Below are 17,126 nucleotides of genomic sequence, written 5' to 3'. Positions count from 1 at the left end.
TCTATATTATTATCACAATTTTTTTTATATTGTTTTAAAACTTTTTTTAATAGCCAGTTTTGAAGCATCTATACTGAAAACTAAATAAGCTAGACAGTAGTTCATTTTGTTAACGCCTTTCGTTAACAACACTCCTCCTAGTCAATATTTAAAACAGTCACCCCAACATGATAATACCATACTAAGCAAATAAGGCAAATGAAATCAAATAAATAAAGAAAAATATAAGAAATATTTTCACTCAACAGTTCAATGAATGTAGAAAAATATTAACACAACAGCACTAGTTTGAAGTCCTGAGTATTTTTGGAGGTACAATATATTTTTAAAAAAATAATGATTTTCAACCAGCCCAACATTCCAGTACACTTCAAATCTGGTAACATATTGCGACAAAGGCTGGTATAACCCAAAGACCGGACACCCCATACCAAGAAAAGTAATCTGGTATATGCGGTCAAGTGCAGCGAGGAATGGAATGATATGCTTTGTTTTGGGGAAACCAAGCAACCACTGAGCAGGTGGATGGCATGATGGGCTAACTCTTCAGGTCAAAAAATCCATATTGTGGACAGGGAAGACAGATGGTTTGAAAGAGGAGTGAGAGAGGCCATCTACGTATGTTAAAGTTGAAAGACCATCTCTAAACAGAGGAGGCGGCACATGACACCACCTATCTGCCGAATACTGTACAATGCCGTCTTTTTGTCCCTTCCAAAGAGACTTAATAATTCTGCTTCTAACTAACAAACAACACAGCCTCAATTGGAATTGAAGTAGCTCCACAAACGTTTTTACAACTGAATAGTACATTAGCGAGGGACTTTCCACCCACTGACTGCTGTTCACGGGCAGAGGCCTCTCCACAAGGCATCATAATGACTTCCATTTTACATCCCAAGAGAGTGATACCATTCGCGGTTTGGGGTGTGCATCTAAGTTGGAGGATAAATAGTTAGTTTTGCGGACCCACATCCAGTCTAGTGTAGTGCTGTCCTAACTACCCTTGTGCAAGAACTGATGAAGCCTGCTCAGATGAGAGGCGAAATGTCTTCTCAGACAACCAGAATAGTCCTGCTGCTATCGATTCAATGCACATCCATCCATTTTCTGTACAGCTATAAAGAAAGATATATCACAGTGCCCATTTGGGTGTGCCCATGTTCATCATCTGCAGTTATCTTTTTTACCTCTCTCTTTCTTTTTATTTCAATATTGAACAGTTTTATTGGAGGCTAGACCCCTGTGTGCAAAGGCTCTCGCTGCAATTTTCCTACAAAGTGCTTCAATCCATCACATAGCCAACATGTGGCCTTTGGAGCTATACATCATCTTAGCCAGAAAGCAGGGCGGCTGGGGTGGTTGGCTACTGTCCCCCCCTTGGCCTCCTCCATCCTACACTTCCTTCTCCCGCTTTCCGACCTTCATTTCCCATCAGAGTTGCCCATCTGGGACAGAGAACATATCTTCTCTACAGTCAAGTCCTCACTCTCCAAGATTCCTTCATTTCCAAATGAAGAGTGAGGTATAAGTCAGGCCAGGAGCGTGGTGATGGGGGTGGGTGAGGGTATGGGGGGCGTTGGGGATGTGAGCTAGTGAAGGGAGTCTGCGATGTAGGACAGTAAGCAAAGAGAGAGAGCAAATATGAAAGAGATGGAGATAGGCAAAAATGAATGAATTGTGTGGAGCTAAGAGAGAGGCAGGGAGGGAGAAAAAGATAAGGAAACTGGAGAAAAGCTCAATGGAATGAATTAAATTGGGGGACGAAAGTGGCTGATAGGAAGACAGCATGTGAGTGTGTCTGCATACTTCATTCACAGGTTGCATGTGTGCATCTTGCATGAGAAAATATTTGTGGGTTTTTTGGGGTGTTTTTTTTGTCCTGTTCAGCTGTTAGGTCAAGCAGAATGGAAAGTCCGTATCCCTTTCATGCCGGAACAGTTTTATTGTGTCACAGTGGAGTTTTTAAGCTTCCGCTGTGGTATTATAATTGAGGTTTATTGAGAATCAGTCAAACAGAACAAAGTTTCTAGAAGGGAGAGAGAAACAAGGACAAAAGACAAAGCACTAATTGTAAACAGGATGAGAGAAGTCAATCATTATATTATCTACAACAATGAAACATTAAATAGGATTGTTGCATGGGGCTGTAGTGCTACACCCTGTGAGGGAAGGACAGGACAAGCTAGAACAGACAAGTAAGTGCGTGACCCCACACCCAGTGAAAGAGTCCTAGGGGTGTGTGTCTGCAGATACATGCAAGTGAATTGATACCATTTTACGTGCACAAAGACTGAGAAGTGTCCTGTAATTGCTGTGGCCGCACTGCGGTGGCTAAGGACCCCCACCCAATCAATCGAGGCGCGGGATCAGGCCCAGGGGTCCACCCGAGAGCAGCCCGACGGACGGGACACGTACCACACAGAGAGACCCAGGGCGGTCCACCGGCCCCACGAGGCGCCCCGACAACTGGCCAGCCGGTGGGGGACTCAGGAACCCAATAACACCCCCCGAAAACCAAACCCCCCACCCCAACCAACGGCCGACACGCCCCGCCACCCCACCCCTCCACCCCCAGGAGAGGAAGAAGCTGTTTGCTCTAATGGTGGGGTAGGATGCTACCTAGGCATGGCAGACCAAAACATATTCTGAGGGTCTACTGGGGACATCTGGCATATTCCCCTGTCAAGAGTTCCAACTCCCACTTTCAAAAGAACTTTCACCATGTCCCTGGGGAGGCGGGTCCAAGTTCAATGCACACACTCCTCAGCCTCTCTGGAAATGTCTATTCGGGGGGATCCGGAGAGGAGGGTCCATCGGAAAGTCCAACCACAGATTCAGACCAGTGTGGTTTTTGTCCTGGCCATGGAACAGTGGACCATCTCTACACCCTCAGAAGGGTCCTGCAGGGTGCATGGGAATTCACCAACCAGTCTGTGCTTTGTGGACTTGGAGAAGGTGTTCAACTGTGTTCCTCAGAGATTCCTGTGGGGGGTACGCCGAGGGTATGGGGTACTGGCCCGCTTTATATGCGGTATGGGGAACTGGCCCGCTTTATATGCGCTGTTTGTCCCCTGCACAACCGGTGTCAGTTTGGTCCACATTACCAGCAGTAAGCCGGATCCATTAACAGTGAGGGTTGGACTCTGCCTAGGCTGCCCTTTGTCACCAATTCTGTTCATAACTTTTATGGAGAGAATTTGTAGGTGCATCAGAGGTGTTGAAGGAGTCCAGTTTGGTGGCCTCAGTATTGCGTCTTGGCTTTTTGCAAATAATATGGTTTTGTTGGCTTCATCAAGCCGTGATCTTCAATTTTTGCTGAACAGCTCACAGCTGAGTGCGAAGCGGTTGGGATGAGAATTAGCACCTCCAAATCTGAAGCCATGGTCCTCAATCGCAAAAAAGGGTGGAGTGCCCTATCTGGATCGGGGATGAGATCCTGCCCCTGCAAGTTGAGGCTTTCAAGTATCTTCATGAGCGAGGGAAGAATGGCGTGGATTAGTGCAGTGTCTGCAGTGCAGTGATGTGGACTCTGCATCGGTCTGTTGTGATGAAGACGTACCAGAGCCAAAATAGAAAGCTCTCAATTTACCGGTCAATCATACTCCTACCCTCACCTATGATCACAAGCTTTTGGGTGTGACTGAAAGAACAACATTGCAGATGCAAACGGACAAAATGTGTTTCCTCCACTGTGTCTCTGGGCTCTTCTTTGGAGATAGGGTGAAAAGCTTGGTCATCCGGGAGGGGCTCAGTGCAGAGCTGTTGCTCCCTAGTGAGGTGTACCGGGCACATCCCAACAGGAGGAGACCCCAGGGAAGATAGATGCAGGACATACTGGGCTGGCCTGGAAAGGTCTCGGAACACCCCCGCAAGAACATGACGAAGCAGCTGGGGAGAGGGAAGTCTGGGCTTCTATGCTTAGGTTGTTGACTCCCGCGGCCCAACCCCAGATACGTAGAGTAAGATGAGCAGATGGGTGGATGTTGTTATAGGTAAACTTTCAGTGCGGCAGGGCAAGCCTCCAATCCATACGCCACAAGAGAGTGAAATTTTGTGTGAAGCAATGCCTTTATAGGTATCATATCATGTACTGTACTTATGTATCATATCATGTATTGTTTGTTAAGTAATTTCATTTACAAACGTGCACATGTGCAGTTAAAAACGAGTTTGTGAAGTTAATTGGGACGGGTTTAATAAAGCCCAATTAGAAAATAGAAAATAGAAATCGACACAGACGTATGAGAGGGGGCAGCCAAATGGGCTGCATTTCCCAGCATGCATCTGGTGCAAGGGTTGCCCTCCATGCTGCCCCTGGCCAGAACCTTCCTTAATTTCACTGCCTCTGCTCTCTTTGTGCTGGGGAGTCTGACTGAACTCTGGGGCTCCCTACCTAATGGAATGGACCCATGATCAACCATTAGAGGATTGGTGTCCCTCTCTTGTGCCCCTGGGTGCCAGTGCTCTGCTTTTTCATTTTACACATGCGCACACGTTTACTGTACACACGATGGTCATGACAGCCTGGAGTGATCCTGCAAAAGTAGGATTTAAAACATCTTGGCATCTGACTGAGGCTTTTTTTTCTCCAAAGGATGTAAAATATTCTAAAAGAATTGTCGATGTATGAGGTTTCAGAGCTGTTTGAATTTCTTAGAACATGAGACATTTGTGTGATTCCATTAAACTGGTAAATCCAGAACTCTACCTCAATTACATTTGCTTTACTCGGATGGAAAACACACCTCTAGTGTACACACAAAGGAGAGGGGGGAGGGAGGGGATATTGTGGGTTACTCGCATGGAGCGGATTGGAGATTGAATCTCTCGATGAGTTGATAGCAAGACACTGAGCCAAGCTGTGCTGCAGCAATGTTATGCTAATGATATGGTAATGATATGGTAATCTGCCAGCAGTATTCTTCCTCACAGGAGAGAAGGGGAATCTGAGAGGCCTTTCACCATTGGTTGAAGACCGAGGACTTTGTGATGTCAGAGTTCAAGATAAAAACCCACACCCACTATTGCATGCGCGTACACAAATTTAGACACCTTAGCAATCACTTGTAGAAGAATTGCGCTCAGAGAATTTTAATAGCAGTGCAACATCTAACATCTAACAACATCTTTGCGAATTAATAATAATAAACCACAAGTTCTGACCAAGCAAAAAGTAAGTTGGTGTTACAGTGAGTTGCTGATGTTCTATACTGTGAAATCAAAACAGAAAATCATCTATTTTAGATCACTACCAGGGTTCTGTTTTTCTTGTCATTGTCTGTGACACCAGTACCTGTGATGGCTGCCATTACCTGCCCCCCACTCTCTGTGCCTCCCACTGATTGCACATCCACCACTCCAGCCTTGGTTGGTGATGATAGCCGTCATTATACCGATGGTCGAGCCACGTCAGTGATTCGTCATATCCGTTACAAGTGTTGTGTGCGTTTAATGGCAGCTCTGCATTTGGTATGGTTACTCTTCCGTATTTAGCTATGCCACAACCAAATGAGCTGTTTAATTGAAAGAAATGCTGATAAATTGAGTCTTAGAACCTCTTAAGAGTTGTTGATTGGCGATGTTAAGCCAAGTAAACGTTACATGTTGGGGAATTAATTCTGTCAACTGTATTGTAAATAATTATTGCCATTTTGTCAGATCTCATGCAAAAGGCATCTGCGATACAGCACAGTAGTGTAAATAAAGACAAAAATGATCCTGGTCATTTTGCAGTGTTTCCCTTTGTGTCTTACAATTAGATGAAGAATATACTCTGCCTGAGAGGCACAAAGATATTTTCCAGAGTGATGCACACTAAATCAAAGAGAGCAACAATATGTCGAGTATCAGCATGGAGAGATTTTATTCTCATTCCACTCATGCAGCATTACCACTGGAAATCCAACAGACATCAAAATCCCCCGAAGCAGGTGTTGTGCTTGTCAGACGTCTCATTGCACTTCAGTGTTTTAAATAAATAAATCACAGCAAATCGTGAGGCGCCTGCTCTCTCTTGATATATGCAGTATTTGCTGTAGATGGAAGGCACAAATCACAGACACAATTAAAATAGGTTTGACTTAACTAAGGCGATTTAGTGTCAAGTGATATTTGCGCCTCTCGTGACAGAGAGGAGGCCAGTCAGCAGATTGAATGTAAAAGTGGGGGCTTGTTGGAGATTTTCTTGGACTAAGCACTTGATTAACTAACTTATTAACTGTGCTTGCTTGACAACGGTCAAATTGAAAATCACACTTTAATTCCGTGTCCAAACAAAGTGAAAAACCATAAAACAAACTAAGATTTCCAGTATGTTATTTTGGCAGCACTGTCTGTGACCATGAATAAATACTGTTTATGTGAATGTGTTTCGTTTGTTTACAAAAATCCGTCTTCATGTGCAAGGGGATTTGTGTGTTAAAAGCACACAGTGTAATGCAAAAGGATGTTTGTGTGCATACATTAAGGACAATGTGAGAGGAAGACAGAGGCAGGGATGCACTGTCCAACATACTACTGTTAAAGGTCAGAGATGTTTTATTCATGATTCAGGCGACAGAGGCAGCAACAGCGCCAGGGCCAAGGTTAAAATGAGCTTGCATCCTGATTCCCCTGAGCCAATGCTGCACGTCGCTTCACACACGAGGCCAGCACACACTGACACATACTTATCAACAATAACAATACGTTCACCCACACCCGGTATCATTAATCAGTCACTTTATGCCGCAATTTTAGGCGGTGTGCCACAAAAAAAATCATTGTACGAATACTGCCCCTAAAGACCTCACTTTAAATTGACAGAACATAAAACCACACCAGACATATTTGCAAAACAACAGTAGGCAAAATCCCACATTTGAAAGATCTAAATGTTTTATTGCTTCATTTCTCGATGCTCTGAGTGCTTTGTAGATTTCCCTCCACTTCTAATGAAAATTAAATGACTTACTTTTGCATATATGGCTTAAGTCGTCTATCCATCCATCCATTATCTGAGCCGCTTATCCTCACAAGGGTCACAGGAGCGCTGGAGCCTATCCCAGCTATCATCGGGCAGGAGGCGGGGTACACCCTGAACTGGTTGCCAGCCAATCGCAGGGCACATATAAACAAACAACCATTCGCACTCACATTAGCACCTACGGGCAATTCAGAGTCTTCAATTAACCTACCATGCATGTTTTTGGGATGTGGGAGGAAACCGGAGTGCCCAGAGAAAACCCACGCAGGCACGGGGAGAACATGCAAACTCCACACAGGTGGGACCGGGGATTGAACCCCGGTCCTCAGAACTGTGAGGCAGATGCTCTAACCAGACACCCACCGTGCCGCCGGCTTAAGTCGTATGTGTGTGAAAATTCCATACCAAGAATGACCATCAGTCCAATGCAGGCAAAAATGACTAAATCAAACCTTTAGAGAATTCACTTTTTTAAAAAAAAGTATTTTTTAAATGTTTTTTTTTGTTTTTGTAAGTGATATATTTTAAATATGCAGTGATCTCTTGACAACGATGCAGCTTGGAGGCCTCCATCTATAGCCAAGCAAACCATGGCAGTAGGTCCCATGATGCCTCTCTGTGGCCAATGGATTACACTGCATGAGGCAGCCAAGTATCAAAATAAAGGATACAGCAAAAGAACATCCATCTATTCATTTCCTATACTACTTACACTGTTCAGGGTTGCGGGGAGCTGGAGCCGATCCCAGATGACTTCAGGCAAAAGACATACTACACTCTGGAATAGTCAGTCACAGATTACATAGACACAGACAACCATTCACTGTCACTTAGTGGGAACCAAACCCACACTGCCTGCCTGGAAGTCTGGCGAGTGAACCACTACACACCAGTGACTGAAAGAGAACATTAATTCTGGTTTAAAAAAAAAAAAAAAAAAAAATAGTAATAATAAACCGAATAAAAAATTTTGCCATTATTCCAATGTCAGTTTTATTGTGTTTAAAATTACAGTGTAAACTTTTGGTTGGTTATCCAAACAGCAATCCTTGTGTTAGTAATCATTTGAAACATACAAATGAAGTTTTTCACAAATTTTCAGAGTAAAATTTTTGTTTTTTTTTAATGTCCAGTATTGACGGCATTAGTTATTATAGTATAAAGTTTCCCATTTAAAACCACTGCTGCCTGTCATCGAGAAGGTTGGTGACGGATTGAAGGAAGAACCTGATATATATGGAGAAGACATAGAGAAAAGGCAAACTGCATACAGAAGGTTGGATCAGCAAAGATTCAAGAATCTTCTGGATTTGAAGTGACAGTGCTCACAAGGTGACCAATGTACAGTATATATGCACATATGAGTTTCTTCTTCTTCAAATGCCTAAAATTTGCCTATCACACAGACTTTTCAAACAAGGGTACTGAACCACTGGCAACTGTACAAACAATGTCCCCAGGCCATCACAGACACGTCCTCTGTACATTTGTTTGAAATCTACAGCTACAGCATGAGAACTACCCTCCTGTAGCCAGAGAAAGTGAAAAATCCAGAAGAAATCTTTCACCCAGTTTGATTAAATCTAGAACTTTGGCAACAGGGCTCCCCAATCCAGCCTTGATGCAAATGCTTCTGAGAGCAACAACAGCAGTTATTTCATCGTGTGCACTCACTCCCTTCATAAAGCACAAAGGGCTGCAAACGTTATTTGTCATTCTCTACCTTACCTTGCGCTTGTGGTGATGGTGCAAAATTCCTCATCAACGAGAATTTTCATGTGCAATATGTGAATACACACAATTTGGTCCAATGCAGTCCATTCTGTTACTACATTAACTCACTTCAATTAAAAATCAACTGCAGCCCACCTGCAGTGTTTTAAAAGAGTGGACATGTTTTAAGTCTACAGCACCTTTCAGCTCCAATCTCTCAAGTCTCTGATTGAAATCGATTACCTAACTCGGGGCTCGAGCCCCAGCAAATCCCACTGAGGTGAAGGCCCATCAGCGTACACACACCCTGCAAGGAGCGGACCACGGGCAGAGACAAAGTAGACAGGGAGAAGTGGGGAGAAAGACCGCGGGGGTACATTGAACAGTGCTCATGCCTCAGGGTCTACTGGGATGGTGAAAAAGTACCTGGACATTTTTATAGACAAACTACTTATTTCTGTCCACATATCGCTTGGGAAGACTGATAACTTTATATTCCTCTCAGGCAGAGGAATGAGGGGCGGGGTGCTTTCAAGAGTTTAATTGATCAAGCTGTAGCCACAAGGTTTTTTTTTTTTTTTTTCTGGAGATAAAAGGGACTACCACTTTCGCCTGTACAATACGGAGATCTTTTAGAAAGCGGACTCAATGAAAAAGAAAAAAGGTAACTCATTATGCAAAGTCATTACTGGCCTCCAACTATTCTACTTAAAGAGAGGGAGTTAATAGTAAAATTGTATCGTAAGGATTTCCAGAGGTCAAACGACCAGTAAAACGATAACATTGTTTCAGAAGATTATTGCACTAAAATGTAAAGATAACCATTTTGCAGTCAAACTCAAATATATGGCTAATTAAAAAGGAATAGCAACATCCATCCATCCGTTTTCTTTACCGCTTATCCTCACTAGTGTCGCGGGCTGCTGGAGCCTATCCCAGCTATCTTCGGCGGGAGGCGGGGTACACCCTGAACAGGTCGCCAGACAATCGCAGGGCACATAGAAACAAACAACCATCCACACTCAGATTCACACCTACGGGCAATTTAGAGTCCTCAATCAACCGACGACGCATGTTTTTGGGATGTGGGAGGAAACCAGCGAGCCCGGGGAAAACCCACGCAGGCACGGGGCGAACATGCAAATTCCACACAGGCGGGGTCGGGATTTGAACCCCGGTCCCCAGAATTGTAAGGCAGATGTGCTAACCAGTTGTTAACTGTGCCGGCGGTGTAGTAACATGTTGGCTTTTTTTTTGGGGGGGGGGGGGGTTAATATGGTGTCCTTTTGAGAACATGGAAGGTTTGTACTCCTTCTGGTGTGCAAGCCAACCACAGCAATTATCCTTTTTTTAAGTTCTTGTTAGATATATCTTAGTAGTTATCATTTATTTGCTTAGCTTGCATTAGTATTTTGCATTAGTAGCCTGCATTAGTATTATGGACAATATTTAGATAGAAAGATGTCTCGCCTTCAAGAAGATGACTCAGCAACATTTGATGGAAGGGCGCCTTGACCAAGGACGTGATCGGATGTGGTCGGGGACGGGACAGGTGTCGTCTGGTCCTATGTTTTGTGTTGTGTCTTAATGCTTAGAATATTATGTCTTGTAGAACCCTCCTATTTTCAAATAAATGTAGGAGCGACGGGGGAGATTGTTTAGAGCGTGTTGAGAGGCTGTAACCTGAACAATCTCCCATGCGCCCTCCTCATGAGTAAAATGACCAACGTCTTCATTCCTTTTGTGTTTATTCATAATAATGTTTGGTGAGATAAATCCAACAGTTCTGTTTTTCATGTTTTATATATGGTCTAGAAAGGTTTTTTATACAAATATCTACTATAATTATGAATTTTACTACTACATTAAGCATAGGTTAGTGATATGCGTTCTGACTTAAATTCAAAGTCGGGTTACTGTTAGTGTTGTAAGAATGGAACTCGGTTTTAAACTGAGGATCCGTTACATAAATTCCTATTGGTACAGTATTTGAACACTAAAGAAAGATTGCTTGATATAAAAAAATCTGTTGCTGTGGAATTCAGTTGATTAATTTTTTGTTGAAGAAATTGAGGCTAAATGGAGTGCATAACTTCGCTGCGACCAGCAGAGACACTGCAGATTCGGTTGCAACTACTGCATTTTTGCTTGCAAATGTTTGCAAGGGGCAGATGTAGTGCAGATGCAGCATCGGTGTATGAATGGGTGAATGTGGGGCTTTGTAAAGTGCTTTTGGCACTGTATGGTGTAGATTAATAATAATAATTAATCCATTTACCATTTGCAAACTGAAATAGACATATAGGCATGACATATCAACATAGGGTGCCTTGGGAAGTTCACTCTAGGCGCACTCTCCGTACCCCGGAACCTTCTGTAAATCAGAGCGTTGTTAGTGTGTGTGCCACTCGATACAAGTAAAACTGACACAATCAATATGGAGGATGTACTGACGTATCCCTACCAATAGCCAACCCGTTCATTAGTAAAGTTATAGAAAGTGGAGTACACTGTGTCTGGGTGCCGCGGTCTCGGGGCGCGATGGGAGCAACGGACTGAATTTTCTAATGGCTCTCATATACAGGCGAAGCTAGGATTGATCCAAGACTGCATGGCGTCATAATGGGAAGCGGTTTTGGCCACAAAACAAGCGGACATGAATTTCTGCAGTCTCTTCACCACGGACACTGTTCTGAGCCATGTACAAGAGAGCCCAGCGCTGAACCTACTCCAAACTTATTGTTTGACTTTGTATTTTTTGACTTTGTATCTTCCATCCGGCCTAATCATTGAAGTTTTAGCTCGACCAGAATAAAAGAACCAGTTAATAGAGGTTTGTACGGCCGGCAGGTTATACCCAGGCCGCGATTTTTCCTTGGTCTCTTATCCTAACCTCTAACACAGCCATTTGACAGAAAATACTTTTGAGACATAAAAACATAAGAACACAGTACAGAGTCAATGAGCAATGAACGGTGGTAATGCCAATACAATTATTATTATTATTATTATTTTTACTTGTTCAAATGATGCAGAATCCTCTAGCAATTTAGAGCAGTTTGGAATTACTAATAGAGCGATAATCTGATGCAGTGACCATTGTGCAAATAGCGCAGAAAAATGTAAGCAGTTTAAAGTGACTAGTAGTGCGATAATCTGGAACAATGTCAATTGTGCAAATCGTGCAGATACGTCTCAAGCACAAGTGGCCAGTATTGGTCAACGACAGATATTCAAATAGTGCAGAGTGGCGAGACTACTACTGTACAGTGAGTGCACGAATAATGTACAATTGGCCCGACAGAGATGTGACAACAATCTCATAACAAAATTGGCAGAACCAGTACAATATATACTTTATTTCATTTTATGTGAAGAGGTTGGTAGGGCGTCTCGAATAACAAAAAAGTTGCAACATGTTTTGCTAGCAGCTTTTTGAAAAAACAAACAACAACAAAACAGTTGCTGCAGGGGTTGCTAAATATAGTGACAAAGCTTGCAGTGGCAACACTGAGTAGACTTTCTTTAGTTGTATCTGTGGCTGGGTCAAATTCTCTCACATAATCTCACCGTTTTCAACATTGTGAGTATACAGTATCACGTGGTCTTTTATTTTTTATTTTTTTTTACTTTCTGTGTCATTGCCTTCTGGGATATGTAAGATATATTGGGGTGTTTCCTTTTAAGAATGATGCACTTCCCATTCTCATTCCTGTACAGTTTATAGTTTGCACTGTTAAACAGTGTTTAGCTATTTACTCCAAATGAAAAAAAACCCTGATGGTATTGCATCAATATTGTTTGCGATAACAGAAACCTAAAACAATCATGTCACCACACATGATTAATTTCCCCCTTTCTTTTAAATACAATTTCACCCGATATGATCCTGCTTAACTCTCAGCCTGAATGCGGTGCAGTACTTTACTTTTTACGTCAACAACACTGAATTGTATGTGAAAAGAGCAAGCAACAAAAGGTTCAGTTGAACCGATTTATTTAGCAATCAAACAGAAAAACTACCCTACTGTCTACCTGACCTTTCCTGTGCATTCAACAATGTCATTTTCCGACTCCACACTGTGTCTGCTACTGGTCACTGCCAAATCTGACTAAAAGTGACTCTCACATATACAAGCAAGTACACCAGTGGTAATTGAAACCTCAAACCATGATCTCAGAGGGCTGTGACAGGAGATAAAATGTCGCATTCAAATCCATAAGTCCTTCATGGAAAGATAATGTATGGTCACTTGTCTTTTTCTGCACTTGAAGAACTTTAAATTTTTACATTGACCACATAAAAGGTATACTGTACGTACACGAAAAGACAATACAGACCCTCCTATCAAGCAACGTTCTAATTTTAGTGATACAAAATATAAAAAGAGAGTCCGAAATACTTGTATTACCCAAAACAAGTGTAGTGTAGCTCACAACCCTCTCCAAACTATACACATACACAACCGCCGCAAGTGACATTCGGTACACCTGCACAACAGATTGTGATCATTATTTCATCAAATCACAATTTTGCCTGAGAGTTTTGTTTGTTTACACTGTCAAATACTAATTCATGCAATGTATTAACTTCCAAAAAGTTTTTCCATTGTGCTTGTAGTTGCGTCATATTGAAAAGATCTGAACAATCACCTTTGATAAGAGATACCAGATTGGTTAATAGTACGCTGCTATTTTGAACTGATAAATATCTGGGCGTTGCTTAGCCTTTATTCCCAACCCATTCCACAATTTGACCCACATGTAGACCTTTCCTGGTTGTTCTTACTACTTGGAGTTTAAAGTCCAGAGAACCCCTCAAGTTGTAGCTCCCTCTCTGTAAATAGTTTTAGTTTTAATTCTCAACCTATAGTCAATTGAATACACAAGAAAGACCAGAGTAATGTTCAAAAGGATAAACTTTATCGTTTTTTTTTTTTTTCAAATATTCACTCATTTTGAATTTGATGCCTGCAAAACGTTCCAAAAAAAGCTGGGAGAGGGCATGTTTACCACTGTGTTACATCATCTTTACTTTTAACAAAACTCAATAAGCATTTGGAAAGTGAGGAAACTTGTTGAAGGTCGAGGTAGAATTCTTTCCCATTCTTGCTTGATGTACAACTTCATTTGGTCAACAGTCCGGCGTTTCCGTTGTCGTATTTTGTGCTTCATTCAGTAATTTTATTTACTTAGCTGCATGCTATATTAAAACAGTTATTCAATTGTGTCCCTCTTCTAGGCTATCCAGATATTATGATACGGCTGATGAATGAATATACTGCTGAAATTGTGTAAACACAACGATGTGTCCGGTGAGAAAAGTCACTCTTTCAGTTAAACACTTGTTAACTGTAATGGTGTAAGAGGAATAATTCCACAGGATTGCAAGTGTTTGATGTACAGTAGAAATCATTTACTGTAGCTGAACTCATATTTTATTAATTGCTGTCAAGCGATAAATTTTTTAAATCAGATCAATCATACTTTGGAATTTGTATTAATCCCGATTAATCACAGGTGCCAAATATACCACAAATAGTACCACATTTTGCTTTGAGATATGTTTGATGTAGAATTTGATGTCATTTATCCAAACTCATATTTTGCGTTGGGCTGTCAATCAATATTTTTTTTTAAATCCGATTAATAGTAAATTTTAATTTAGATTAATCACAATTAATCACAAGTGCCAAATTTACAACAAATAGTACCACATTTTCCTTTGAGGTGGTATTTTAAACTTGTTGCGCTTCGATGAAAAGAGAGGTCAGCGCTGCACTATATGCAAATTACCTTCTTTTTTTTTTCGAAAGTCCCATCTGGGAGACTTTTGTCGCAAAAATTGGAGCAGAGCACACCAGTCTGCGTCTCCTCACTCATCTGCACTGGCGTAAGCACTGACCAGATCACTGACCGTATAGCAGCCTGCACCGCATTTCAGATATCAATCCGCGGTTGACGTAGAGGAGCGTGTGTGGTCAAAATAAATTGTGTGATTCATCTGAGTTTATACATGCTTACAGTAATGCGATATTTTTTGTGATTAATCATGACTTAATGCTTTAAATTTAAAAGCCCCAAATTTATGTTTTATGAAATTATAAAATGATGATGGACGTGCTGCTCCTCAGACTGGGACCAGTCCAATTATTGTCCCCTTTCAAATAAACTGATTAACATTAACATTCAGAGATGGGCATAGTATAGTACTGAGGTAGTTTCTTAAAATGGGTTCATTAAATGTATTTTTTTCATTTTATTTATTTTGTATTGATTTCTCTCATTGAATAATTGGTTGATTGGTTGAATAATAATATAATTAAATACATACACATTTAACAATGTTTTGTCTGTTTTAACAAATAATTGGTTAATTATTTTTAAATTTTAGTCTAAATAATCAAATTGGAATGAGCATTTTTGGTAAAAATATGACATTTTAGTTGTTGTATTAATTTATCTAATTAAATAATTGGTGGGCGGCATGGAGGACAACAGGTTAGCACATCTGCCTCACAGTTCTGAGGACCCGTGTTCAAATCCGGCTTCGCCTGTGTGGAGTTTGCATGTTCTCATTGTGCCTGCGTGGGTTTTCTGCAGGTACTGTTTCCACTCACATCCCCAAAACATGCATGCAGGTTGATGACTCTAAATTGCCTGTAGGTGTGAATGTGAGTGCAAATGGTTGTTTGTTTACAGCATACCTGCCCTGCGATTGGCTGGCGACCAGTTCAGGGTGTACCCCGCCTCTCGCCCAAAGTCAGCTGGGATAGGCTCCAGCACGCCCGCGACCCTCGTGAGGATAAGCACTACGGAAAATGGATGGATGGATAGATAATTGGTTAATTGATTTATTGTGAATGAAATAAAACAATATTATTCTACAACAAATTATTGTTTTGTTATTAGAAAAAAAAACATTTTTGATCGACATTAACTATTTCTTTTTACCTCATCTGCAAATGACCTGACCCATCTGTCCATTTAAAGAACTTCAATATAGTCCTTGAGCACAAAAGGTTTGCTCTCTCCTAGTCTAATAGTCCCTGTACTTTTCGGACATTCGTTTTTCCTTCTGAGGTGGGAAAACAAAAAAAAAGGGAAACGACCTACTAATTTCGTTTTTTTAAATATATGTAAACAAAAAATGGGAAACGAGTCATCTCCCGTTTCTTGTTTGAAAATTGGACATTTAAAAACGCAAAACGAGCCTTTATCTAATTTCCTACTAAGTGTTTATTTAACACAAATCGGGAAATAAAATAAATAAAATAATTATTTTCCTCATGCTTGTTTTGTGCGGGACCTTGTTTGTTTACGTTCGAGTCAGGATAAAGCCACACCCCGTGTTAAACTTTGGACCAATCAAAGAGCTGAACGTTGGCTTTCCGCATGCGCAGTGCGAACGCGCGGGACCGTCCCGGAAGACAAACAGTGGAAGGCTAACGTTTGGGAAAGCTCCGTACTTTGAAACAAAGGTAGCAAATATTACTTAACAAACCGAGACAACAAGGAAAGGTTTGTTCATGTTTTAGTGCAGTTTGATTGTCCGCTGGTTGCTTTTGATAGATATATACGTGTTTTATCATAACAAACGCTGATCGGGTTCACGTAAAGTACCGTACCCTAACCATAACCAAACATTTATTTTTCTCCAAAGCGTGGACACGTTTTATTTAATCTGCGGTTTCACTGTAAACCTATTACATTAATATAAACCTGAATTTACTGCAACATTTGTGTGACATTTAGTGTATACCGCATTGCTTTCTATTATTATTAAAGGAGACAGTGACGAGCAGCATGGCAGACGACGACTTCAACCAATCCCTCACCCCTCCAGTCTCCCCTCCAGATGGTCTGTGCGAGCTTTCCCCAGCCAGACCACCATGGTTCTGCTGCTCTGACGCTAAGGAGGATCCAACTGGAGCACTCTCAAATGAGGGATACACTGCTAGAGGTTCAGTGAAAAGGTGAAAATGAATTGTTATATCATTAAAAAGCTTTTTGCTGACTTATTGTTCAAAATCGAATATTACATCATGATTAAATGATATGGACCCACTACGCAGGCTGCTGCTGTGTCTAGATCCAGCCCCCGCAGACTATGATAGCGACACAGTGGAGCTCTTTGGTTTAACCTGGGTTACAGAGACCGCATTGGTTGAATCAACAAGGCTGCTCTTTGGCTTACTCAGGTAAACCAACTTACAAAGCTCAGTTCATTTTGCATTTTCAAAGAAGCATCCATGCATTCATCTGTTTCCTGTACTACTTGTCCTTATTCGGCTCACAAGTGAGCTAGGTTGGTCGCCAGTCAGTCACAATGCACATCTAGACCAACAACCATTTGCACTCACATTTCCACCTATGGACAATTCACTTTTAAATGAACCCGTGGTTTTGTAATTATGTAAAAGGAAATCAGGGTACCCAGAGAAAG

At 41.6% G+C, this 17,126-nt stretch overlaps 1 protein-coding gene across 1 annotated transcript in view; it reads left to right on the top strand.

Moving 5' to 3' along the window:
- Positions 1-16,117: 16,117 nt before the first annotated feature.
- Positions 16,118-17,126, top strand: part of mms22l (MMS22-like, DNA repair protein) — a 47,467-nt gene continuing 46,458 nt past the window's right edge. The window contains exons 1-3 of the mRNA XM_061675519.1: positions 16,118-16,201; positions 16,469-16,656; positions 16,756-16,881. Coding sequence (XP_061531503.1) covers positions 16,487-16,656; positions 16,756-16,881 — 296 coding nt within the window. The 5' untranslated portion in view covers positions 16,118-16,201; positions 16,469-16,486. The remainder of the gene's footprint in view (positions 16,202-16,468; positions 16,657-16,755; positions 16,882-17,126) is intronic.

This window comes from Phycodurus eques, chromosome 4 (assembly GCF_024500275.1).
Source record: "Phycodurus eques isolate BA_2022a chromosome 4, UOR_Pequ_1.1, whole genome shotgun sequence".
NCBI classification, from domain to species: domain Eukaryota; kingdom Metazoa; phylum Chordata; class Actinopteri; order Syngnathiformes; family Syngnathidae; genus Phycodurus; species Phycodurus eques.
This window is presented reverse-complemented; position numbering and strand designations above follow the sequence as displayed.